This window comes from Tinamus guttatus, unplaced genomic scaffold (assembly GCF_059628265.1).
Source record: "Tinamus guttatus ecotype Peru unplaced genomic scaffold, ASM5962826v1 Tinamus_guttatus_pri_ptg000399l, whole genome shotgun sequence".
Taxonomy (NCBI): domain Eukaryota; kingdom Metazoa; phylum Chordata; class Aves; order Tinamiformes; family Tinamidae; genus Tinamus; species Tinamus guttatus.
This window is the reverse complement of record NW_028288933.1, coordinates 658,715-685,117: the sequence shown is the minus strand read 5'-3', so window position 1 is coordinate 685,117 and position 26,403 is coordinate 658,715. Positions and strand designations below refer to the sequence as shown.

The 26,403-nt window shown below is 38.6% G+C and overlaps 1 protein-coding gene across 4 annotated transcripts in view; it reads left to right on the top strand.

Annotated features, from left to right (window-relative positions):
- PPP1R12A (protein phosphatase 1 regulatory subunit 12A) overlaps nt 1-26,403 on the top strand; it is a 110,750-nt gene that overhangs the window by 51,860 nt on the left and 32,487 nt on the right. For all 4 annotated transcript variants that reach the window (XM_088531210.1, XM_088531208.1, XM_088531207.1 and 1 more), the window contains exons 3-11: nt 1,852-1,970; nt 11,079-11,238; nt 13,100-13,244; nt 15,978-16,052; nt 16,475-16,560; nt 16,674-16,831; nt 20,111-20,238; nt 23,682-23,897; nt 24,670-24,764. In XM_088531210.1, coding sequence (XP_088387336.1) covers nt 1,852-1,970; nt 11,079-11,238; nt 13,100-13,244; nt 15,978-16,052; nt 16,475-16,560; nt 16,674-16,831; nt 20,111-20,238; nt 23,682-23,897; nt 24,670-24,764 — 1,182 coding nt within the window. The remainder of the gene's footprint in view (nt 1-1,851; nt 1,971-11,078; nt 11,239-13,099; nt 13,245-15,977; nt 16,053-16,474; nt 16,561-16,673; nt 16,832-20,110; nt 20,239-23,681; nt 23,898-24,669; nt 24,765-26,403) is intronic.

The window sequence follows — 26,403 nt, the reverse complement described above, 5'->3', positions numbered from 1 at the left end:
TAGTATTTCTTTCCTGCAGAAGTTGTTTCTTCAGACTCAAGAGAGTAAAGAGCCGAAACTCTACCCTGTTTTAAGAGAAACGGAGTAAAAAGGACAGCACGTACCATCAAAGCTAGTGCGTAGCAACTGGTGGTGCATGTCCCGGGAGATACAATTACACTTCTGGGAATTCATTCCCATTTTGTGATCTGTCAGCCCTTACCTCTTCTTGATCTAATTACAAAGGCTTAATATCAGGTGCTGTTTAAACCGTACATCTATAAAAAAGTTAAAAAAAAAAAAAAAAAAAAAAAAAAAGGCCGGGGGGGGAAGGGGTGGAATAGGAGAATACTTATGGTACGCAGGTACTGAATAAAGATGAGGAAAAACTGATCCTAAATCTGGAATCTCTCTGTTAACTGGCAATACTGAAATAAAATGTTTGTGTTAATAGTAAATTAATTTTCTAGCTGGTTCCTGTGTGCTAGACATTTTTCCTACATCTGCTACCAAATGGATAGCTAGTTCTTCAGGTCTGAGTATTTCTCTGCATTTTTTTTCAAGTTTGTGGAAGGTATAAATTGTAAACTCTGCAAGATAGGAGGTGTTTTTATAATTTTGCACTATAATGGGTCCCCGGTTGGGAGATCTGATTCCTATAAATAGATGAACTCTTGAATTTGTTAGGGAAATAGAAATGTTATGGAAAGAGAGTGTAAGACTAATCTGTTTTGCTGCTTTAATTATTGTTCACTCAAAAGCAGTCTATGTATTGATCTGTAGGATCTTGGTGACTTTGTAGGCTCGTGGTTTAGTGCAGTGAAATAGTTTAATCCTTTCATGACTTACTTGTTGGAAACTGTCCATTAGACTTAATCTGAAATTCAGAAATAAATTCCGCTCAGTCTGGGTTGTTGACTTCTGAGATAGCAGTACTTTAAATAACAAAACACTTAGACATGTAACATTTGAATATCATACAGAGTACAGGCTTTTTCTCCTCCTCCTGCACAGCACTGAAAGCTAACCTTATGCATAGTGCTGTGAAAGAAGGAACATAAACTAGTAACAAGAATGAAGGGAATTATTTTGTTTTCTAGGATATAGAAGTAATAAGATGCTTCTTTTCCTAATGTATTCCATCCACAGGGTTCTGTTGGGTGTATGGGAACATACTTTTAAGAACCTTTTATTCATGTTGCAGCCTCTCAGCAGCTGAAAGGCAGCGGGATTATGAGGATGACTTGAGATCGGCATCTTCCATCTGCTGTGTTCTGGACCCTTACAAACTTTTTCTGTTCCTCGTAATGTTGCCATGTTTTTCTCTACAGCTTTACTTTTTGTCAGAGAATTCTAAATAATTAGAATCAGAGGTGATCTTAGTTTTACTAACTTCAAGAGGCTTGACGTGTGGAAAGATGATGTGTCGCAGACTATGGAAGTTGTAGGAGACTCTCTTAATAAGATAATGTGAAACTTACAGGAATCGGTGTTTCGGCCTGAATACTGCTGTGTTCAGTTTTGTACATCATTTTCTCACTCATTTTCTTCTTTCAGTTCTTGCAAATACATATATTTAAATGTGTTGGAAATCTCTGTGACAAATTCAAGAGCAGGGAGAGTGCCCTTAGGCTTAAAAGACGTAGCTGTTCATGGATTGTAGAAAACAAAGATGTATTTTTTACTTAGAATATAAAATAGTTGGTTTTATTAATAATCTGTGTACATGCAAGCATCCATTGCACATGAAATCCATGCTTGCTCAATGTGTTCACTAGCAGTTACTACTTTTATTGCATCAGCTTTAGTACGTTGTAGCTCACCTTCTCTTTTTGTCTACCAAACACTTTGATTTTGTTTTTCTATATACAGGTATTTAATTAGTCAAGGAGCACATGTAGGAGCTGTAAATAGTGAAGGAGACACTCCATTAGATATTGCTGAAGAAGAGGCAATGGAAGAGCTGCTACAGAATGAAGTAAACAGACAAGGTAATTTTGAATCTGCAAGGCTGATTTTGTTTGTTAAATGTTATGTGAAATTAGTAATTTTAAAGAGATTTGTCAAAATCATCTGCAGTGCTAATGTCTTCTAGGCATTTTTATTCAGCTTCTTGGGGAGCATGAGTTAGGAAATATTGAACCTGTATGTTGGTATTCCGGTGTACCTTGAACTTGCCAGAATTTAGGTGATATTCAGATACTGTGGATAGTATTCAGTTCATCTGTGATGTAGAAATTTAAAACTAGACATCTGTATTGAAGTGCCCCAGAGCTCCAGTATGGAGGGAAATAGGGACTTCTAAGATGACTTGGATATCAGTTTTAGGTGATAAGCCCTTAAGCCTGTTACTTTCCATTAACTATAAGAGGGCCTAGAATGCTTAAAACAAGAGTAAGCAACTATTCTGTGTAACCTAAATCACACTTTCTATACTGTGTCACCTAAATCCCACTTTGTGTCTATTTTTGGCCTTTTAAGTGCTCTTCTGCAGTGCCAGATGTCAGGAACTGCTTGAGATACGGAGTCTGAAATTGCACTTGCTTTCGACCCGACTCCCGAACCTTCAAGGTCTTCGCAGCAGTTTGCGTACTCTCATAAGAGAGTGCGTATGGAGGAGCATTCATACAACAATTACTAGAGAAGAATTAAGTTTTGGTAGTATCTCTTGGCAGTGTATACCCGAGGTACACACGCTTTACCCAAAGAAAGTGGCTGGGACAGTGGTGGTAGTGGTAACCCCTTCACAAGGGAGGATGCCCTTATTGACTTATTTTCCCAGCATTTTTCTCCTCCCCTTACACTGCTATTTTCTATGTTCCACTGCACAAGTAGGTTTTCCAATTTCTGCCCTTCTGCATTCCATAGCGGAGAGAATATTCAGGAGTTGTTGGCTTCTTATTTTGAGTCAGATATGAATGCTGTTATCCCAAAACTACCAATACAAGAAGAGGAATGATATAGTCTGAGGTTTAATGAAGGCAATGACATTTGCAGTGAAGATGGAGAACAACCTTTTGGGGGCGAAGGTTTAGGGGACTGCATCTCCATTACTTTTTACATTTGGCCTCTTGCCTCCCTCCCTAAAAGGCTTCTTTCCTCCTTAAAAATGTTACATATTTTTGCGGTATTGATTTTTTATGTCTCTAAGATAGATTTATGTATTTTAATGGTAAATTGTTAATAACTTCAGCTTTGACTTGATTAAATTTGAATGGTTAAACCTGCTTAATGACCAAACCAAATGTTGAAAAGAAAGTGGATGGCATGACTTACAGATAAATAAAAGCTAGGTACTAGTGTATTATTACTAGTGATTATAGATTTGAGAAAAACTTTGATTCAAATATTTGATACTATTAAATGAATTCTGATCAACAGCCATTAAGGTTAACATGCAAAGACCACCAAGCTTTATGCTACTTTTATTATTTTTCCCCTAATATTGTCATTACTTTTAACCATGCTATCAGTCTTTGAAGAGTTGTTTTTGGAATGCCTCAAAAATTTGGCCTAAGATCTTTCAAGTTCTTTTTGATGCACTTGACTTTCCTGACAAGCTGTGCTGAGTGACTTTTGAGTTCTTTGCAAAATTCATATCACTTGGAAAAATAACTCTCTTGCAGAGTCACTTCCTTATATACTATTAAAAAAACTGTGGGATTTGTTATATGATTTGTTATATATTTAATTTTTATTCATTAAATCTCAATTCAACAAATCTTAGTTATTTTGGACAGCCCAATTGTAAAATTAACATTGACAACCTAAACTAAATGTCACTGCTCTTGGAAGTTTCAGTGTAGTTTACATATTTTGTATTGAGGGATTACAACGAACTTCCTCTGACACTGTCTGATAGATCCGAGAAGAGTGTTAAGTGTTCCCATACTGCAGCTGTTAGCTTTCAAAGGGATCATTCAGCTTATTTTATAGTATTAGGCTTACGTTGCTGTGGCAAAGCTAGTTTCAGAGTTCCTGCTGCATGTGTATGTCAGCTGGCTTGCAGACGCCATGAAGGGTTTGTGGATGACAGGTCATTCAAAGGTGACATGAAAAAGTGAAAACTGCTTGAGCCAAGCACCAGGTAAGGGGGAAAAACGTTGTTTGGAGTCTTGCTTCGAGGTGCCTTGCTGCCTCTCTGTGGAGAAGAGGGACCTGTGTGCTGGCCACAGTGTGAATTTTTCTGTCGTTTCAGCCTTCCTTTTGTTCACAGTGCACTAGAGCCCAACATATACATCTGTTTTTTGGAAGTGGACTGGTACTTAATAGCATGTACAGGCCTGTTACAGGACTAGGAAGGGGCTGTATCCGTTGCAGTCAAACGTATCCAGAGCTGGTTTTGCAGCTTGCAGAGATGAAATCGTAGGAGAAATGTGACAACTGTGGGTGAGAATGGGATGGAGGGGGTACAAGCCTGGCTGGACTCCCTTCCCCAGGATAGGTGATACCCGATTGGAGCGGATCCAACTGGAGCATCTGTGTGTCCAGAGAGGCCTCCTTTGGCCCCGTGTTCCTTCTTTCCTTCACGGTGCCTCGGGCATCGGCGGGTTGGCCGGCCAGAGCAGCAGAATCCTCACGAGAGATGCAGTGTTCAAGTTGTGTTTAATAAATCACCCCTTGATGGTGATGTGCATCGAGGGCCTGCAGAGGTGGAGTTGTGGAGGAAAAAAAAGAAAAAAAGGGACACTTGCGAAGAGGGATGAGGACGCTGGTGAAAATGAAGCAATGTAAGCAGCCGTAGATTTGAGGCAATTCTTGCGTCATTTAACTTGCCTTGATAGAAAGGAAAAGCTGGGATTTTAAATATTGAGTTTATTTCTTTTAATGAGAGTATAGAGAAATACAGTTTATTAAGTCATTGAGCTCAAACGTGCAGTTAACCGTTAAAACTTCTGCACGTAGGCCTTCTGTGTTCACCTAACGCCCTTTCGGCCTGCTGTCCAGCTTGTGCAGTTACACCTGTGTTTCCAGGGTGCTCCTGGGGAGCTTCCCAGGTGAGAAATGATAGCGTATTCCTGTTAAATTACAGTATTTGCCATTGGTGACTCAGCACAAAGCTTTCAACAAGGGCTTTGGATGGCATCCCTCACTTCCGTTTAAAGCTGATATTATACAGAGAACGATCATATCATAATCACCTGACAAGTGTCCAGTTGTGTGCACGTTGTGACCAGAGGAGCTATCAGCTTTGAAATAGGATGTAGTTGTCTAGCTGACCGTGGAATCAGTGCACTGGAGCAGCGTCACCTCTGCCTGTGCCTCTCTGCAGACGCTGCTACCCCTCCGGCTGGAGCACTGCTCCGCTTGCGTGCTAAAGCGGCAGCAGTGCCCTAGGATCCTCCATGCCGTTTCCTCAGTACCGACTGACGGGGAAAGGGCAGCTCGTTTATCTTGGAAAATAAGCAGTTTTGGATGCCAAAAGAATCCCACCGCTGTAGAGGTAAAACGTGCCGTGTGGAAGCTCAGGAGACATTTTCTGAAACCTTCTTGCCTTTCATCTTTTGAGTGTGTGTTTAATCCTACGGTCGTTACAGTTTCGATTCTAGTGTTGCTTTGATAGGGTTATGAATATGTTTTCCTGCCTACTAGCACCAGCACTCAGACTTGTTCTGGTGACTAGATTAGTTGGAAAGATCAGTTTGGTTCATTGTACTTTCAGGTAGTTTGAATGCCACAATGTTTTTTTTAAAAAAAAAAAAAAAAAAAAGTGAATTTGAAGTATTTTTTGAGTATGTATAGCTATGTATAGCTTTAAAAGTAAATATATATATGGCTGTACGACAGAGGGGTGTTCATCAGACACTGTGTAAGGACAGTGCAGTGCTTTCATGGTGAATTTTTCCTCCATTTGTAAGGCTGAATTTTGAAGCAACAATAGAATTATTATTATTTTTTGAGATGTTCCAGCCAAAGATAGACAAAGGCTTCTCAACCATTTTTGCTATGTGGACTTCCTGAGAAACTGCTTTCTCAGTTAAGTGAGTTATTTTGCTTATCTGCAATTAAGAAGTATTTTCCTTCCTCACATAACATCTCAGTAGCAATTACAGTATCTTCTTTTCTGAAGTAATAGTTGTAGAAGAATATTTTATGTCTCTCACTTAAGGAAAAAAATCCTTATGCTCTTTAATCTCTGCTCTGTCATTCCAGTCTTTTCCCTTTCTTCCCTCTCTCCTGGCTTCCTTCTTTCCGTTCAGTCTTCCCTTTCAGATGCTCTATTTTTGACTACTTTTTTTTCTTCTTGCCACGTAGTTCTTCAATGTAAATTTGCTGTAGCTGGATCAATAAAACTGCTGACCTTTGGTGCTTGGTTCTGTTAGAAATCTGAGGGAAGTCACCATGTTAGCATAATCTTTATGCTGCTTTGCAAACCTTCAGTTCTGTACAAGAAGTTCACAGTCTTCCACCTATGCAGTTATTCAGTCTCTACAGATCATGAGTTTGTTTCTATTTGTTTCAAAAGTATTGAAATATATTCTTAAGGACATGTGAAACTACAGTGTCTGCAGACACTAAATTCCCAGAAGTAAATTATAGGATAGCACCTGATCCAGCTCTATGTGATGTTACAGACTTAACACAAAGCAGGAGCTGAAGTGCTCGTTCTGTTCTAGCAAGCAGACTGCGAAGCCTGAACTTCCAGCTGGCTAGAGAGGACACAGTCAGTGATCCAAATTTAATCTTCATGTTATACAACTCCTGCTGTAAGCAGTGTTGGACATGAAAGAATAGAGCTTTTGTATTATCATTACCCAAAAATCTTTGTTTCTTTAGTTATTCTGTTCTCCTTATGTGACACCTCTAAATAGTGACCCTTGGATCAGGCTTGTTCTGTATTTTTGTGCTCTGCAGATCAGCAAACAAGGCCACCTCGTATTCTGATGAACATATAATATAGCAGGACTGCCTTCATTTACTGAATTTTGTAATAATTCTGGGCTAGGGGACCAGCCATCCTCTGGGTGAAACCTTAGACCTCCGGAAACAGGGAAAGCGCTTTTCTACCCTAAACTTCAAAGGGAGATAAAAATTAAGCAAGGAGTTTTGATAAATTTTCTCGAAGCATTCTCTGTACCTTCTCTGTTCTAATGTTTTGATAGTGTTTGGAGTATGTGCTGCAAATAAACTTAAATTTATTAAATAATTTCAGGAGTATAAGGGTATTTGTTTAATTGTTTTTTGAAGATTAAAACCTAGTTTAATTTAATGCCTCATGAAGGGATAAACTATCCACACACCATGGTGGGATATAAAGATTTCATGACACAGTTCTAATTGCTTCACAAATAACACAACTAGGTGAGTTATGGAAATAATTCCAGTATAATGCAGAAAGTATCTTCTTTGCATGATATGAGTTTTAGCTATTTTGCGTGCTAAATATATTTTAAAAAAAAAAAAACTTACGTTATTACCTGTTCAGTTGTTTTTCCATACAGCTGATATTTTTATTCTGGTCCACTGTCAAATATGTAGATTCCATATTAAAACGCAAGATTCTTTAACCTTTCTTTCCTTAATTGCGAATGTGACTGCTTCCAGTTTCTTATTACGGTGCATTATATAACTTTTCTGCAGTGTTTCACCCTGTCACAGCTACCGTCTCTTCCTGCCGAAGCTGCGAGGTTTTTGCTCGCGCTGCTGAGCGTTAGCGGACCCACGAGCTCTGTCGCTTAAGCAGAGACGCTACCGGCGGCCGCGGTCAAACGCTGCCTCTCCCCACGTCTTGAGGAGGGTTAAGTGCTGTGGCTGGAAGCAGGTTTTGGTGATGGAAGGCTGTATATCAGCAGATGCCCTTTAAGCTTATTTTTAACCGCTTAAGTAGCTATTTTGAATTTTAGAAAGCATTCTTGGGAGGTGAGTTGGTGGGAAGGGGTGAAATGAGGTGAACGAGGCGTGCACGGGGCAGCATGGGGCCTGCGCAGTGTATATTAGGGAGATCACTCCTCGTTTTTCAAACGTAAGCAGATGCTCCTCATTCTTAATTATAGGTAAATGTAATGAGAATATCTTGGATGTATTGCTTAGCTCAGCTGTGTTTACGTGGCTAAAATGCAAACTATTACATTTGTATATAAACAGTTTGCTACATGAAGTAAAAAGTGGGTTGCTCTTCCATGCAGTATCTATTAAACATGCCTTTATATGGCAGGAGAGTGCTGAGACAGGGCTTCAGCACAGAAGCCCATGCTAAATTTCATTAAATGTTTGTGAGACAGCATCTCATTTTCAAACCTGCTTAGAAACGTTGAGTAATACTTGTTGGTTTAAAAAAAAAAACTAAAGCATTTAGCAATAAATTACTAAAGATTTTAGAGGTGGTGGCCTGTTAGAGTTAAGTTTGCTGATGGTGTAAGTGAATGCTGCAAACAGGCTTGAGCTCCAAGGCAGCACATTGCCATCTACGGGCCATGGGAAGAAAGTGTTGGGCGCGTAGCAGGAGCACTATCTGCCTTCCTACTATCTTTAGATACTTTTGAAAACAAAAGCAAGGAGGAAAGTTCACATAAGGTATAATAAGGGTCAGTAATAATGGTCAATTTTATTTAGTGTGTCTCTAAGGGCCTCTCCTTTCTGTGGTACAAAGTTCATTTCCCAGTTTGGTGCCAGTTAGTAGTGAGAGATGTTTCGGTTACGTCGCCGTATCTTTTCCTGAGTCATACCCTGCTGTTAGGTTCATCCGCTGAGACGTGGTGAGAACCCGCCGTCTTGTCACGCTTCGAAAACACTGCTAGAGCGATGCAGCCCTCGGCCTCTGCCGCTTCGCGTCCTGTTTGGACAACAGGAACCTGCTTGTTTCATGAAGCGGTTCTAAAACGGCTTTCCTCGTGCTAAGCGGTATTTTGGGTTGGAAGTGAGTACCGGAATGTCCAAGGGGGCCGGGCCGAAGTGTGACTAACACACGGAGGGCAAACTCTGTAATTGCCTATTGGCGTTTCTGCAGGAGACACAGAAATGCAGATGGTTTTACAACTTATGTGGGGCAATTCCCCCAGAAGAAGGATCGCCTCACTGAGACCATCTCAGCGGTCATTGCTGAGAAGCAATACTGAGAAGCGAGTGAGTTTGCAGTGTGGGCACGGGCTACGCTGCTGTCTTGTTCTGGGAAAACAACCAAATTCAAATTCAGTGTTTTTGGTTTTCATTCTTGATATGAGTTGTAAAGTTTACTCAATGTGTAAAACTTGATCTCTGTTCGCATTTAGTGGTCATGGCTGTCTTGAGAGAAGAATGGTTATAGAAACTGCCCTCTATTTACTTTCCACCTCGATTTCTTTTCGAAAAGTACATTTTAGCTTCTTCTGAGATTCTGCTTAGTACTACAACAATATCTTATGCCCACCTGCATCTTGCAGACTTAGCCTCTAGATCTAGATCAGTAAGTTTTCATCCATTTCTGATAAAGCTTGATCAGTTTTATTAAATAAATTACAAAGAGTAAAATTATTGTGGAGTCTAGGAGTTCAATAAACTCCTTGAAACAACATATTATCTGTAGAAGTTTTATAATGGTGACTAATGATATATCTCTTCAGGAAATATTTATAAAAATGACCTTAACATAAAATTTTGCCAGGGCTGCTTAGTTGCACAGGATATTTTTTTTCCAGCTGATCTTTCCTTGTGTTTCTTGGAGATAAATCCTTTTTTAAGGTACTTGTAGCCATGGAAATATCTGATGCGTTGTAACTTGACAACAGAATAAAAAAAGACGTGTGCTCTGTTGCTGGCTTTTTTATTATTATTTATTAAGCTTGCAGCTAATGGTAATGAAAATAAAAGTCTTGATTTTGTTGTGATGTTGCAGGTAATATTAAAATGTTTAACATTGTTTCATAAATAAGTTGCATTTTTTAAGTATGTTTTTTAGAAAAAGCAACACTTTGCGATGTGAAGTTCTCTTGTTAGTTGCTTTGGAGAGAAGTTAGGCGTGTTTCTACTCATATACAAAAAGGGCAGAAATTGGCATTACAACTTGATCATAATAGGCCAGGCATTTTCATTGGTGGAAAGGGCGGGTATCGTGTTGTCACATGCTATCAAAAAATAAACAAACCACAACGTAAGTGTGCCAAAACATGTAAACATTACATTTATTCTGTCTGTATTTCAGTGAAGTTCTAATTTGGGCATGTAATTTTCTGTCTTTCTTTCCCCTTCCCCTTCTTTCCTTCTTTCTATGTGAGAATGGCAGCTTTACTTATAGCAATAGCAAGAATTCCCTAATTTAATCATAGGAATTCTCAGTGGAAGTATTTTATTATGTTTCCGCCAAAAAAAAGAATCAAGGAAGTACTAATTCATATTAACATAATAGAAGTCTGCCTGCCATCCATTGCCTTGAGGGGATTTGAGCAGTGCCAGGACACTTGCTTTCAATTTGACAGTCTGTTGACACAGAGCTTTTAGTCTGACTTTCTAGTCGTTAGTGGATTGATACAACTTCATGAATCTCATCTCTTATAATCTGTGTTATCATGTATTATATAGCAGAAATAAAACATTGCGTCTCACATGATCTATGCACTAGCTAGGTATTTGCCTTTCCTATTATTAATATTTTTTAAAATGAAACCCATTTTATCCCTTACTGCTGTTTCTGCTGCATGTCTACATGGGCAACAGTGAAGTTGCGTTTTATTTGGCTCCCACATTCTGGGGATTCATTTACAGTATGAAGGAGGGGTGCCCCACTATCTTTAAAGATGCGAGAGCCTGAAATTAGTTTCATAATCAAAATTTCAACTTAGTAAAGGGGTTTAAAGCTGGTAAGTTGTAATTTTTTTTTTCCTGTCAGGGTACCTTTAAAATTGGAGGGCCAGTTCAGCAGCTTTCTTTTTTTGTTCTGTTGCGGAGAAATTATTATACATTCAGACTGCTGCAGTCTTACTGGTGCTACAGTGGATGCTCCCATAACCTCCTGGGGTTGATTTTCAATAAGAGACTCATATCTTTGTGTGAATATTAATCATACTGTCTCCTGGTTATTTTTACTGTATCGCTGCAGCATGGTACAAGATTGTTATATAACAGAGTGCGGGCGCTTAAAATAAAGCATTTTCCCTGCTGTCTCTCCCCCTCCCCGCCTGATTCAGGAGTGGATATCGAGGCAGCTCGCAAAGAAGAGGAGCGGATAATGCTCAGAGATGCAAGACAGTGGCTCAACAGCGGCCACATAAACGATGTCAGGCACGCGAAATCTGGGGGTACAGCACTTCACGTGGCTGCTGCTAAGGGCTACACAGAAGTCTTAAAGTGAGTATGGCTTAAATGGAGATTTCTCCTCTTTGGTTGTCTGGTTGATATGCTGTTGCTTGGAGATGGTAGGATTTTTCCGGACTGGGCACTTCTCGCTTTTTGAGATTATTGATTTTCCAAGATACCGTCTCTTCCTCAAAGCTTCAATTTATGTTGTCAAGCACCCTTAAATCCTGATGCTGTTAGATTATTAAAAAGGTGAAGACAGTGTCCACAGTGAGTTGGAATATGCAGTGAGTGTTAGAACAGAAATATAGATGTCTTATTTTCTAGCTGTATAATGCTTGAAAATATATAGATAAATATGCAACGTGCTTTTCCAGAGGACAAAAGAAGAAAAAAGATCTAGGGCAGTAGATGTGACTTAATATCTAGTATATATCCACCAGGAAAATTGTTCCTTTCCCTTCCAGATCTTGTTGATCACTTTATAATGCAAAACCAATGATGCATTTGCATTTGGCTCCTCTAATTCAGTAAGAAGATCTTGATAGATTGTGAATCCATAATGCACAAAGTTGCTGAGGTATTTGAATGACTAGATCAAAGGAATTTAGGCATCCTCAGGGCTGCATATTCTTCTCATGCTCATTTAAAGGTTGCTGAAATTGTTAATTATCTGTAACTTTCTGCAATTAGAGTCCAGGAAAATCCTAGATTTTATATTGCCAATTGCATCAGCAATGTGTTCATTTAACTTTGTTACTATGGCTGTTTGAAAAAAGTGAAATTGTATAATTTGAAATGACAGTGTTCTCATTACCAAAGTTTATTTTGAGGTACGGCTTGCTTAATATTACATTGCTTTACTGTGACTGTAAATGTGATTTACTGCTTTGGCAGCACTAGGATCAGTTCTGTACTATAAGAAAAATAATGTAAAATGAAAAATGTTCCCTGTATAAGTATTCCTACTGTTTGGACCAACAGAGCCTTGTAATGCTTTGTGTGCATATCCAAAGACAGAGCTTTTAAAACCACGTATAATTTACTGTATGGTGGTTCGCTTTCAAACCCAAACTGATGCATTAGCATGATAAAGAGAAGTAATTCTCATGAGAGAAGAAAACTTCACTCACTGGAGGATATTCTTATAAAACCAGTAACCTGCGAAAGGCAGAATTGTAATAAATACTTCACAGTTGTGTGATGAGAGGCGAATACGTGGCCTGACAGTGTTGTGTGCGTAGCATGTGCGTGTGTGTATATACCCCTTTGGCCCTGACCCCAGAACTGCACGTGTAGCTCAACCGAGTTGCATCGCGGCTCCCTGCGTCTTGCCCTGAAGCCCAAGGCGAGGATGGAGCTGGGGCCGAGCAGCAGCTGCTCTCCGGAGGAGCCCGCTCCCCCTTGGGAGCCACTGCAGGGGCTGCTGCTGCTGCACGCCAGCCCTGCTGGCGAGGGCATCGCCTGTCGGGGATGGGAGATGCCACTGGGTTTAAGCACTCAGCCTAGAGAAGGAGCAGGTTTTAATAATTTCCTGGGTGCTCACAGGTGTATCTAACAATTTGTGGCGTTTTACAGCTTTCCTTTCTTTAGAAAGCTTTATTCTGTTACTACTCGCGTAGAGAAAGTTACCAAACTCTGCAGAAAGAATGGACTTGGAAGAAGAAATAAGCAAGGAAGATCTTTCTGGAATACCCCTTAAGAGTAAATATGCCTATTTAAAAATGAAAAGGCAAATATTTTTCAGTAGAAACAGAATTAAGAAATTCGCAATAGCCCAGCTAAAATAAGATATTTTACCTGATGAGAAAAGAGGAGAATATTGACGTCCAACATCGTATTTTTATGATTTTATGTCAGTTTAACTGTTCCTGTCAGCAGTGTCAAGAATTAATTATTTGAATTTCTTTAGGCTTTTAATACAGGCTCGCTACGATGTAAATATTAAAGATTACGATGGCTGGACACCACTTCATGCTGCTGCTCATTGGGGTAAAGAAGAAGCATGTCGCATTTTAGTGGAAAACCTTTGTGATATGGAGGCTGTCAACAAAGTGGTAGGATTTTTATGTAATCCTTGTCAAGATACAAAGTTCTGGTCTCTAAAGTGACTTTAGAAGCCAGGGTAAGAAAAGTGATGATAAAGTGCCGTTTACTGTACATGGAACTTTCTATAATGCATGTTTTGTCAAAGCAGCATGTTTGTGTTCAAAACTAATTTCTCTCATTTTTCTAATTTATTTTCTGGGCCCACTTTACACTTAGTTCTACACTGAGTGGTCCATGGGATCTAATATTTGACAGTGAAGTTCAAGATAGAGTAGTTCTGCTGGCATTTCAGAGATGCACACTACTGATCTACATACATACACCTCCATGTAGATAGGAGTTATGTTAACAGAAGGAAGAAACAAAGATCAACTGAAATTTCTCACTTGAGTACTCCCTGAAGTATTTCCTCGACTCTTACATAAAGGCCTATGCAGTTTGCTGGCTTTGCAAGATTTTGCTTCCCCGAGATAGAAATATTTAAGTGGTTGGCATTGACACCATGAGGAGCTGAAACCTTTCATTCAACTGTGTAAGTCCTGAAGCTCCCTTTCATCTTGTCCCATCACATTTTAGAGCTACATTCTGATCTGGGTCCAATTTCTCTCAATACTGTGTGTGTAAATTTACTGCACAGCTTTTAAGGTGGATTCTTCGTGGAACTTTTCAGCAATGGTTTTTAAAGTAAATTAGGGAAATGTGCTGGTACCACCTCCTAATTAGATCATGAGTTAGCAAACATTTCCTCCCTAAGTGAAGGGGAAAACTGCTTTATATTCTTTGTTGAAGACCAGGCATCTTGCCTAGAAATGTAAATTGTTTAAAATAAAGTCAATGAAAACTGGAATCACATTTAAAATAACTTCAACTCAGCTTCTGTGTGATACTTATAGAGAGTCTTGATATCATCTATATGATTTGTATCAGGTAATCAAAAGCTGGTGCAGTCACCTGAAGCCATTTCCTCAGGTTTATCCGCTAGACTTTTCTTGGAGTTGTGCAGATGTGGGAAAGGTATTCCAGAAAACAGGCTCATAAAAATATGTTCAGCTCGATGAGGGGCTATTTCATCTGGTGTGTGGACTTGTCTGTGCAAGCCAGGGAAGATGTGTCTGCTATGCTGGTCATTAAGTGGTTTTGCTTTTAGAGATGCTGAACATTGAAAACTCTGCTGGGTTTGGTTTCCATTATAGGTGCTCAGGATCAGGGAGAACTAAGGCAATATTGCTCAGGTGCTTAGCTTCAGGTTTTAGCTGTGTTAGATTGGACGTAGGTCTAACTTGCCAGTTATCACAGATTTTTTTGCAAAGTAGTTTTTTGTGGTGAAGGCAGGTCTTGCCCAAATGTTTTTGGAAATAAACCCACTGAACAGATACCTAAACTGAGAAAACCAAAGTAAAAACTGCAGCCATAATGCAAACAGAAACTTGAGGTGGTTTTGTTGTTTAGTTTCCGAGTTAGTACCGTGTTACGATGAATGCAATAGCTCTCATTTCACAGAAGAGGTCACGCCATTTTGGGTACACTTGCTGAATGGAACGTGTGCTTCTGATAGGGGAAGGGACATTTTTTGGTGCAGGAAACTAGTGGTTTGAAGGTTCATCCTTCCCAGCTGGCTATGTTGCCCAAGCCTTGCCAGTGTAATCAGCGGTGTCTGTCTCTAGTAACGTTTTGCTGAACTGAAACAAGCAGTCAGACAAGTTCGGGTGCCTCTTCGTTGTCCTGGTAAGCTGTAGTGGCCGCTTTTAATCAACAGTTGTGTCAGGCTTTATTGCGGATCACAGTGCACACTTGTTTGTGTGTCTCATCCTGTCACGGTCACCGCAAGGTGTTCATAGAGCGCGGTGCTACAGCTGCAGTGACCGCGGCAGATCTAGGGCTCTGCCTAGATTCCACGCTCGCTGTATTAAAATGCAGAATTCCAAATGCAGCACATGATACTGTGATATTAAGTAAGTTAGACTCTTTTTTTGGAAGGCAACTCTTGAAGCTTTTACCAATTCAGACAGTAAGACAAATCTCAGGTCTTGGGAGCATTCAATCTGAGCAGGAATTGCAGCGACGGAATAGATGTAAGGCAAGATGGAAAAAATCCAGGTGACAACATTACTCTGATCGTCACATTATGGATTGTCTGTATATTCAGATACATTCGTCATAGAAATCACACTCTTCAAATAGACAACAACAAACAATTGTATTAGATTCTTTTCTTAAATACCGTAAAAACAAGAAGACATGGCTTATATTTAGGTTTTGTATAATTTAATTGATTAATTTGAATAATTCCTTTTTTTTTAAGGAAAAGTCATGCTATATATATATATAGGTAGGTCTAAAGTGGATAGCATATGGAATAGGTGAGTGTCCATCTAAACAACTGCCATTGGAATAGTTATTTAGAATGGACTAATATTGTGATGATTATGTTCTTTCAAATAGCTTTTCTGTTCCTTGATTGCTTTTTCCTTAAAAGGCAACAATTTTTGCCGAAGTCATGTTTTTAATTCTGAAAAAATACTTCACTTGTCAGGTATAGGTGTGTTCTGTTTCAATTACAAAAAAAGTGGGTGTGCGATACTGTTTTCAATCACTGACAGACTAACAGTTTGTAACAGAGCTTGGCTCATACTTTTTAATTCCTCTGTATAATTGTGCTTCTTACCTACCTGTAGGCAACATAATCCATTATGTTTACATTCTGCTGTACCATATGATGTTTGATCTTTCGCCTTTCCCAGGGGCAGACAGCATTTGATGTGGCAGATGAAGATATTCTAGGATATTTAGAAGAATTACAAAAGAAGCAGAATCTGGTAGGCTTTTTGCATGTACATATAATATCTGTACTTTATTTGACTGTGGTACATAAGTAATTTAAAGAATGATTTGAGGCTTCTGGTCAGGTAATGCCATTGTCATCTTAGCAATTCTTTCATGCCTTTATTTGGTTAATTATGTGCACTGAAAAGCTTTGGAAGAAAAAAGGTGCTGTCTCACTTGCCTCCCCCAGCAAGCATTTTGTGATCATCAACGTGAGTGTTTTATGAACATCAACAATGAGTAATTGATTTGCACTAAGTAGTTTTAGAGTCTTGAATTTAGATACTTTCCGAATTTATATACTTTCTGGTATTTGAAAAAGTTTGATGACACTTCTCTCCGTGAGTATTTTGTTGCATCTGTACCGTTTATATCATTCTTGCAATTTAACTTCATTATTCTCTGTATTTTGAAGCTTCATAGTGAAAAACGGGAAAAGAAATCTCCCCTGATTGAATCCACAGCTATGGATAATAATCAGACACAAAAAACATTCAAAAAGTAAGTAAACTATTAAAAATGATGAACAATTTCACCAACTAACACAAAGTTCTACTTACCTGGCTTTAGTAAATTTTTCAGGATTCAGTAAGATTTTTTTATTGCAATTTCAGTAAAGAAACTTTGATTATGGAGCAAGAAAAGAATGCATCAAGTATAGAGTCTCTGGAGCAAGAAAAAGCAGATGAGGAGGAGGAGGGAAAGAAGGATGAATCCAGCTGTTCTAGTGAAGAAGATGATGATGATGACTCAGAATCTGAAGCGGAGACAGGTACGTTATTCGAAGCATTGAATTTTTAGCATTTTCCTGTATAATTTTTCTGTATTAAAATCATGGGATACAGAGTTAAGTATCTTAAGTTTAACTTAACACTTTTTCTCTGACTTTTTCTACATGTCGGTAAGCTTCCAATCATTCTAAAGCAAATTTATATGTATCTAAAATAAAGTCATAACATAGGCATGAAGACATAACAAAGATATGTTAATGGCTATTAAGGTTAAGGCAGTTAATGTACTTGTTAGATTAAGTGTAAATTTGGAATTAAATGAAAATAGAATAGCTGGAATGTTATAAGCCTTAAATAACATGTCAAAAAGTACATGGAAGAAGTTAGAAGATCAGCAGCAAAGCAGAAATAGAGTCTCCGTGGTAGTGTTTGCTCACAAAACTGATGTAGAGGTGACTGGAACTGCAAAAGAGTAATGTTGTTCCTGCCATCCTGAAGTAAACACCAATGAGTATGAGAGCCTTAGCTCAGATATTCATAATCTAATGGTGTGTATACTTAATTTTCAGTATTAATGTACTAAAATAAACTTAGTTTTAAATTAAGGTAGTATTTTAATATTAGCTCAACAATTACTTTATGAGCAACTTCAGTTCAAAGGCAATGTTATTGGGAAATTAAGTTGTAAGCAAAGAGATACATTACAGTAGATTTCTGAAAATAAGCAGAATGCCATTGCTTAAATTTCATTATGCAGCCTGAATTGGAGGAGACTTTTTTTTTGCATGTTTATTTATTGCAGTGCTTAAAGGTATCTAAGCCTGAATTTTGTGTGGTATGAAGTTAGGTGGGAAGAAATGAAGAAGTGGACAGGAAAAATGTTTCTCTCTAGTCGCAGAGGAATCAAACAGCTTAGACATATATTCTTTTTTCTGTAATATGGCTGTCAGATTTATATGCCTTTCTTGTGAGCCATTTCCCGAGTATAGAAAGTATTTTTATTCCTAAAATTCAGTGTTTAAAAGAAGCCAACATTTCAGTGTTAAACAGTAGAAAAAAAAAGTCTGTCTGGCTTTGTAATTATTCATTCACTTTGGTGTTGTTGCATCCCCATATTTAGAGAGACTGACGTGTGGTAAACTGAGCTCCTTTGTGATATATATAACGCGTAGTACTTTCCCAGGCACTCAACTAACTATGATATCTCCTCAACTTTACGATCCTGGTAACTGTTCTCTTCATCACCAGCAGACAGTTTGTGCCAGGAAAATTTGACTGTGACTCAAGAACTAATTTATGTAAACTCTTTTATATATATATATAAATATATATATATCAACAAGGCTTTATCATACTGTATTTGGCAAGCTAGACTTCAAGCTTTTCCCTGTAGAGCTTCATCTTAGGTGTTCTGAGCTTTTTTCCCATTACTCAACTGAAGGTGCTTTTCTAGTGAAAAATCTTGAGATATTCTGATTGTAAAATATTCTAACATAATTCAGTATTCTGAAGTATTGTAAACTGTGTGATTTCTGTTCTCCTAAAATCTACATTTTGTTTTATTGATTATGTGGGAATGTAACTTTAAATATATTTCTCTCTGTAAAACCAAGCAGGGAATTATGAATATTGAAACTAGCATATCCTAAAGAAGAGGAAATCTTCCAACAGTTCATTTTTAAAACATGAAAAAAAAACAAAAAAATGAACTGTTGTTCATTTAGAACAGTTGGATATAGTTCCACATCTTTTGAAAGTTAGTACTAGCTCAGTCTTCTGTAGTACTATGTTCTTTCTGTATTTGAAATAATTTCAGAATACAGTTGTGAAAAAATCATTTTTCCTATTGGCCTGTCCCTTCCATGTTTTCACTCCTTTTGTTTTTTCCCATGTATTTTAAAGCTATGTTTTGCAGATTTATGATTTGCAAATTTCTAGAAGCCTGTATACATATTTCTTAATTCAGATTGTCAGCCCACACTGCCTTGTTGAATGTCAAATTCTGATTTATCATCATTCGTTTTCCCTTGTGTTGAAAAGGAACTTTGCTTTAAACACACACTTAGTCCTGTAAGCTGATTGTTTTTTCATATTGGTATTTGTTTACTGCAAAAGTAATTATTCAAAGCATCTGTTCAACTGTGTCTGTCACTATAAGCGAAAGCATTAATTATGCAATTTCAAATCACAGGTTGATTCTTTGCTGGTTTTGAACGTTGGCTATGGGAAGGCTGTGTGAAAACATTGCACCTTTTCTAAACAAACTGCTCCTACACTGTATAGGTAGTGCAGAAATAAAGAAATATTTAGAGTAAGGGCAAATCCAGTGGGCACTGAAGTCCCATCCAGCTCAATGCTGCACAGATGGGGTGTAGCAGCGTGTAGGATGTAGTAGGATGGCAAAGAGGGAAAATGAGGGAAATGTGGGCAGGAAGGACAGAAGAGAAGTTTCAGTGTCTGCGAAAGCCAGAGACCAAGATGGGATGAAGCAAGTGGTCAGTCAGAGCCCTGGTTGTTTTGCAGAGGCTGGCAAGTCCCTGCCCTGGCCACGTCTGGTGGCCACGGTCTTTGGCTGGATTATTCATGGTGTAGTTAATCATTTCATTGCACTCAACATGTACAGTTGTCCCAAGAATGAATGTTTTACTTTGAATTATCACCATCTTTTGTCCAGATTAACTCTTAAATGGTAGCATACCTTCTACTGTTAGTTTTTAAGGTCATTAGGTTTCTTCTAATGTGTAAGTTGTCTAAAGAGATGGAGGAGTCTTTGGAGACTTTAAAGACCTGATAAAAGTCCAGAGCAACCTGGTCTGCAGTCACACAGAATCCCAGAATGGTTGAGGTTGGAAGGGGCCTCTAGAGATCATCTAGTCCAACTCCCCTGCTCCAGCAGGGACACCTAGAGCACGTGGCACAGGGTGGCATCCAGGCGGGTTTGGAAGATCTCCAGAGAAGGAGACTCCACAGCTTCTCTGTCGTAGCAGTTTTGATCCCGCTTTGAGTAGGAGATTGAATTGGAGTCTCCAAAGGTCACTTTCAACCTGTGTAATCCTGTGCTTCTACATCCGGATCTCTGAGTGTTTAACACTTGCTGAATTACGGACGAAAGCTGTATGCGGGGGTGTTTCTGGAACAAACACTGCTGCTTTTTTTTCCATGCAACTAAGGTACAGATGGGGATTGAGGGGGAAAATCCTGAGGCATAAATAATAAAATGCTGCTGGGAAAATAGACTATCACATTTGTTAAAGAGAAATCCAACTCTTTGTTATGTGAGTCAGGAAATTATAAATGAAAATCTTGACAATATTTTGCAGATAAGACCAAACCCTTGGCCTCTGTAACTAATAATGCGAATACCAGCAGTGCACAGTCGGCTTCTGGAGCTGTGACAGCGCCGTCAGTAACTGGTGGTCAAGGGCCACCTTCATCACCTGTTAAAAAGGTAAGATAAAATAATATTTATTGAAATTATTTTAGATGTCTGTTCCTCTGTGTAAGCATAAGTTGTTTGACTCTAGTGTAAAAAGTGAATTGGGTTGTCCAGCGAGTTGATCAAAACATGCAGTTACCTAAAGAAGTTTTTTTTCCTGTGTAAACTGTGAATTTTGTAGATTTCCTAACTTGATTGAATAGTTCTGAAACTGTGAGCTGGAGAAGATGCTGTCCTACCAGTGTAGGTGACCAGGCCTAAATATCTCAGCCTTTTTCTCCGTGACATTGAATGCCCAACTGTTCTCTAGTTTTTTACCCTTCATTCTTGATGGAACAGGTTGATGTTAATTCATCTGAGGAAGATGATGAGAATGAAAATGTAGCCCTTCAGAAAGAAGTGACAGGGTGGTTCAATCTCTAAGATTTACATTGGACATTCATTGTCATAGGTGAAGTGGCCAAGACCTGTCTTTTTGTTAAGCAGAATTTCTTCTGGCTCTGCAGCTTCATTTCTGTTGCCTTTTGAGTGCAACTGTGTTGTGGATTCTGAAGCAGTTGAGCTGAGTTGCAAACCCTCAGCCTTGCTTTGCTCCTCTCTTTTTTTCAGTCCATCATAGCTGCATGTAGAAGGCAAGTGAAAGTAGAATTTATTCAAGTGGGGACTATGCGTTCAGTTTTTAGAAACATGTAATAGTTCTTTTCCTCAGCTCTGGCCAACATTGTTTTCTGCAATCAAATGTATCATTTATAGGGTTAATAGAGTTAAAAAGGTGATGATGAGGATTCAAAGTCATTTGGAAGAAGTTTGACTCAAACGGTGGAGATACGGTTGGAGTCTACAAAGGACTTCTGGCTTCCTTTTTTCATGTGATTTGTGTCCGACTTTTGAGGCAATGTGTGCTGATAAGAACTGTGTTTTTAACGTATGTGCCTTCTTTTGGGGGTCCTCTATGTTGGTAATGTAATAATTGGTATTTGTTTTCTAATCTCTTTTTGGAATAGAGCATAATGTATCAAAGTGCTTGTTTGTATAAAAATCTATACAGTCTGCAGTGTCCAAATATCCACTTGCTTAATTCACCTTTTTGAAAAACTGTTTATGCAGAATTGCCTGTAAAGGTATCTGAAACTATTCCTCCAGCTTCCCAGAAATTGCGTACTGGACTTAATGACATAATTCAGGAGTGATGTTTTAAATGAACCTAGTGAACTTGGTATATTCAAACTTTATGTTTCTTTTATGGTTTATTTTAAGCAGCTTTAGAACTAAGGACATAAATAGCACAACTGTTTATCTTCAGTTTGAAAGTAGTGTTGCCTCTGTCCATAACAGAGTGTTCAGTGCTCGCACTGACAGTTCACAAATGTCTGAAAGATGCTGTAGAAGATGGTGGGCTCTACTGCCCTTACTCAGCAAGTGTGTAATGATGAGACAGAGGGATGGATTTAAAAGCTAAAGTTAAGGGAAAATAAAAAAAATGAAAAACACTGTGACAGTGCAGAGCACATTAAACAAAACCCCACCTATATAACTATATTCATGTGTTGTTCCGGTACCTGCAGGCAAGGTAAAACTGAATTTTAAAAACAAACCGGAATTTCCCATAATTGAAGAATGCTAGTTTCCAATGGAAATACCAAGAAAGTTATGAGTAAAGTGTAAAGGAATTTAACCCTGAGCAGCTGTTGATCATTCATGTGGATGGTCTGGATTGTGTTTTGACTATCACTTTCTCCACTTTCTAAAGAAAATCAAATTGTCTAAAGATAGATTCCTTAAAAAAGAATCTTTTGCAGAGTGATGTTTTTGTTTTTCTGAAAAACGTCTTCATCTTTTGAAAGACTCTTCCATGCACAAAAATTACTGTTCCAATGCCAATTTCTATATTTGGGGTGCACCGCAGGAGAGGCAGGCGTTACTTAACTTCCAGACATCCTTAGAAGCATCCAGATAGTACTTGGGTACAGAAATTGAAAGGGGTATCTGAAATAAGAAGTAGAAGGTGTTGCAGGTCCCAGTCCTGATTTCGCTATGGTTAGGACTTCACGGAAGAAAACAGAGATTTGAGGTACATGATATATACAATGAGCAGCTTCAAATATGAACCCAGCAAGACTGTATTACTGGTAGAAAGTCTTTTCCAGCTTGACAAGTTAATCACGTGAATTTTCATTTTTGCATGCCAAGGGGAGGATGCAAATGCCTGGGGGAAAAAAATGCAGTGGATAGTAATGCATAGTCAGAAGGTGGTATGCAAGTCAAATATGTTTTTGAGTATGTATACAAACTAAATAGTAATCCAGAAGGGCTTGCTTTGTTATTCACGGTGATTTTCCTATGTACAGCATGATCACAGTTTAACTCTGTTCAGTTCCTTCTAAGAAGCATGTGTAGGAGATATGAAAACTGTGATAGACTGAAGCCATAGCAGAAGGAGAAGAAGTGGGGCTGAGGGAAAGAACATGTATTGCATTTAGCTCCTTGGGGCTCACTCGAGCTCTGCTTTCACATGCACAGTAGAATCTAATGATAATTCATCTTACAAAGTATTCTTTAATGTACAGTGTACAGGAGATGTATATTAAATGGCCCAGCTGCATCCCATGATGTGATGCACTGCTGTACCACAGGGTTAGGCCAGCCTTCCAGATCCTAAGAACTTCTTTCTCAACCATATTAGGATTTGGGCCTGAACCTTGTTAAGTCAACAAGCTTTGCTGTCCTTTCCTTGCAGTCTGTAACTTTCTCTCTAAATTAGTTAAACAATTGTGTTGTGTTTAATAAGAATCTCTTACTAAGGTTTTAAGTCTGTTACTGCTTTTGGATATTTTGTGCTGTCATGAAGAGCTACAGAACACAAACATAGGAACAAACTGAGTGGTTTTAAAACAACCTTTTGTTTCTGTTTTCCGTTCTGTCCATCTTCATCTTTGTCTTGTCTTAACTGGCCTCAGTGTGATTTCATTCCTCCTATCATGCCTATGGTGGAGTCAGTAGATCCTGCATCGTGGAGGCAGGGCTTGCGCAAAACTGGCATTGTTCTTGTGCCCAGTAAGGGTGAAAAAGCTCTGGTGAGGCTCTTGTGTGCACAGGTTTGGGTACAGGTTGCTAAATAACATCTTTAATCAAAACGTTGATAGCAGAGTTGCATGGTTTTAAGTTTGTGGAAGCTTCTGTTTGCATCTCGTGATCACAATGTGTGTTACAAAGTGTGGGTTTTTCCAAGCTAACTTTTAGAGGAGTAGCATTTCCTGAGCAGTCTTCTGTTTCTTATCTCATTAACTAATTCAAGGAAAGAGTGGCTAGGTTGTCTCTTATCACAACACCCCTAAAAATTCAACACTTCTGTGATTATTAAAAATATTGCGATCCCAAATCTCCATAAAAAGCATGAATGAATTTACACAGAAATTTTGAATTAATAGCCTTTAATTCACTAATGTGTTTTATAGTTTCCAACATCATCAACCAAGGTTTCTCCCAAAGAGGAAGAGAGGAAAGATGAATCTCCAGCTTCTTGGCGGTTAGGTCTTCGAAAAACTGGTAGTTATGGTGCACTTGCAGAGATCACTGCTTCCAAGGAGGCTCAGAAAGAGAAGGACTCTGCAGGTGTCATGCGTTCCGCTTCCAGCCCTAGGCTCTCCTCTTCGCTGGACAACAAGGAAAAGGTAATCGTTTTCAGCAGGCACCAACATTTTGAAGAGGGTCTACTGCCTTTAGCCTAAATGTTAATGATGTATCGTGAACGTGCTCTGTCATTAGGGTGCACACCACGCTTCTTACCAGTATTCCAAAAAGTTAAATCGTGCAGCTTTAGTGTAGTCTCTTTAGAGAATTGTGTGCATCTTGGCTTATTTAGAGGACCTTCATCATCATCTTCCTGTGTCTGGGGCTTTTCTCTTTTGGGGGCCTGTACTGCTAAGTAGCACTGTTTGAAAGAGTTAAGAGAGACCAGAGGATTGTTGTGCATCACTTGGAGAGTGGTATCGAAAGAATCCTAAATGAAGGATTTTTATTCCATACTCATTTTTGAAGGTGTTAATTTCAGTAATTAAACTTTAATATACTGAGCCAATTAAAGGACTGATGTAGTGCAGGTAACTGAACAGCATAAAACTTCTGTGGTTTTGTTTCAATTCCAAATGTCTGAATATATTTTCAAGATTAAGATTAATACTAAACTACTTTCAATCATGAACTTTAGAGTTGTGCTGCAGCAAAGCAAAAGCAACAGGATTCAAGTCAGTGTTATCACTGGAATGAAAATAGTTTTCAATTCCTGTTGTAGCCCTTACGATCTTTAACTTCACATTAAAGCTTTTGTATTATTGGAATAACAGAATAATGCAGTATGGCTGATGTTGTCTTAATGATTGTTTTCCAACCAGTAGAATTATAATCAATGACTGTAATACTTACTAAACAATACGTGTATTTTAGGAAAAAGATGGAAAAGGAACTAGACTTGCTTATGTTGCACCGACAATACCAAGACGACTGGCCAGTACCTCCGACATTGATGAAAAAGAAAACAGGTGACTATGAAGATAATCATTTCTGTTGAATATGAAATTAGTTCATTTTAGAAAGGCTTACAAATTTACGATTATAAAGACAAAATGCTAGTTCTTAGATTATGTGTAATAGTGTAATCCAATTTACAAATGTGTGCAGTCCTTCTAAATTGTAATAACCTGTTTTAGACTACAAACTATGATGTGACTAGAACAGAACTGGATGTAGAGCAGAAATAAGAAAAAGACAAAATTATGAAACTGTAAAGCAGTCCAAAAGTTCAAAACCATTGAGCAGAACTAAGGGCTGTTTTGTGTTGAGTTCTATTTAGTTTGTTAGCATCTTTCGTATTACTTGGCCAATTTTTTTATATCTTTGATTTTTTTTTTTTGAATTTTGTTTGAGATGGAATTTACTGGTCAGCTTTGGTTTGTTTTCAACACTGATCTTATTTCATTTTGTGTTGCTTTGAGATTTGCTTAAAGACTCATCCTCCAAAGAGTCTTGACCAGGTGGTGTCTTAAGAATGGGTGAAGTATTTCATTGTGGATTCATTTCTACAAAACTATTATTGCCTGTTGCAAAGAGATTAAATTCTGCTTCAGTGTTGAGGTTTACTTGCCTAATTGATCTGCCAGTCTTAACCATCGTGACATATAGGGAGACATCATTTCAAATCAAAAGCGAGTATCAGCAAAATCATGTTTTTCCTGATGTGCATTGAGTGACGTGAAGTCATCAGTCTCACTGGAAACAACTCGAGCACCGTCTTCATTCCCAGGAATGCCAGAGATGAAGACTGCTTATAACCCAGTCTGTGAGGGCACGAATACATTGACTCCTGTATGATTTGCTGTACAGCCCAGATTACTTGCATAAAGCCATAAGAAATTTTTGATGTTTGATCCGACTTCCTTTACATGTAGACTTCAACCATGTGCTGGTTTGGGAACCCTAATGAACGATGAAGGTTTCCGCTCTGCCTTTGCCTCTCATCTTGTTCTTGTTGTTTATCTTCTGGTTGGATTCTTGTTCTGCCTGTGCGAACACCTGCTTGTCTGGCTTGCGGCTCGCGTAGCGTAATGCAGATAACTTCCTGTGGTTGGTACCGCAAAGGGCTTCCAGATGGATCCCAACTGGGCTTTTAGATAAACAAGGCTCCGCTTTCAGCCTCGCTAGGGTGGCTGATTGTGCTGCAAAGGGGCTGGAGTCCATAGTGTCTTGGCAAAATGAGACCTCCTGGCAATTAAAAGGTTTATCTTGCTTCAGGACCTTCATACATGTGTTACCATTGCAGAGTTAGTGTTTCTCTTTGGTATTAACAGGAAACACTGTGTTGGCCTGGATTTGATGCTTCTTGAAACTTCCTTGCAATTCCAGGAGGGCTAGCACACCTTCTTGTGCAAAAAGATCTGAAGTAAATTCTGAAGATCTGGAGACCAGTATTTGAACACCTTACATTTACACAAGATGATGTTGTATTTTCCCTCACAAACCTAATTGCTTTCTATATGTAGTTTTATGAAAGATTTCTTCCTTCCTTCCATCTGAACTCCACTTCAAATCTTCCATTGCTATTTTGGAAGAAATTGAGGTTTTTTATATCTCAGAATTATTCCTTGAGGCAGTTATTCTAGGTAGATTTTTTACAAGGTTATT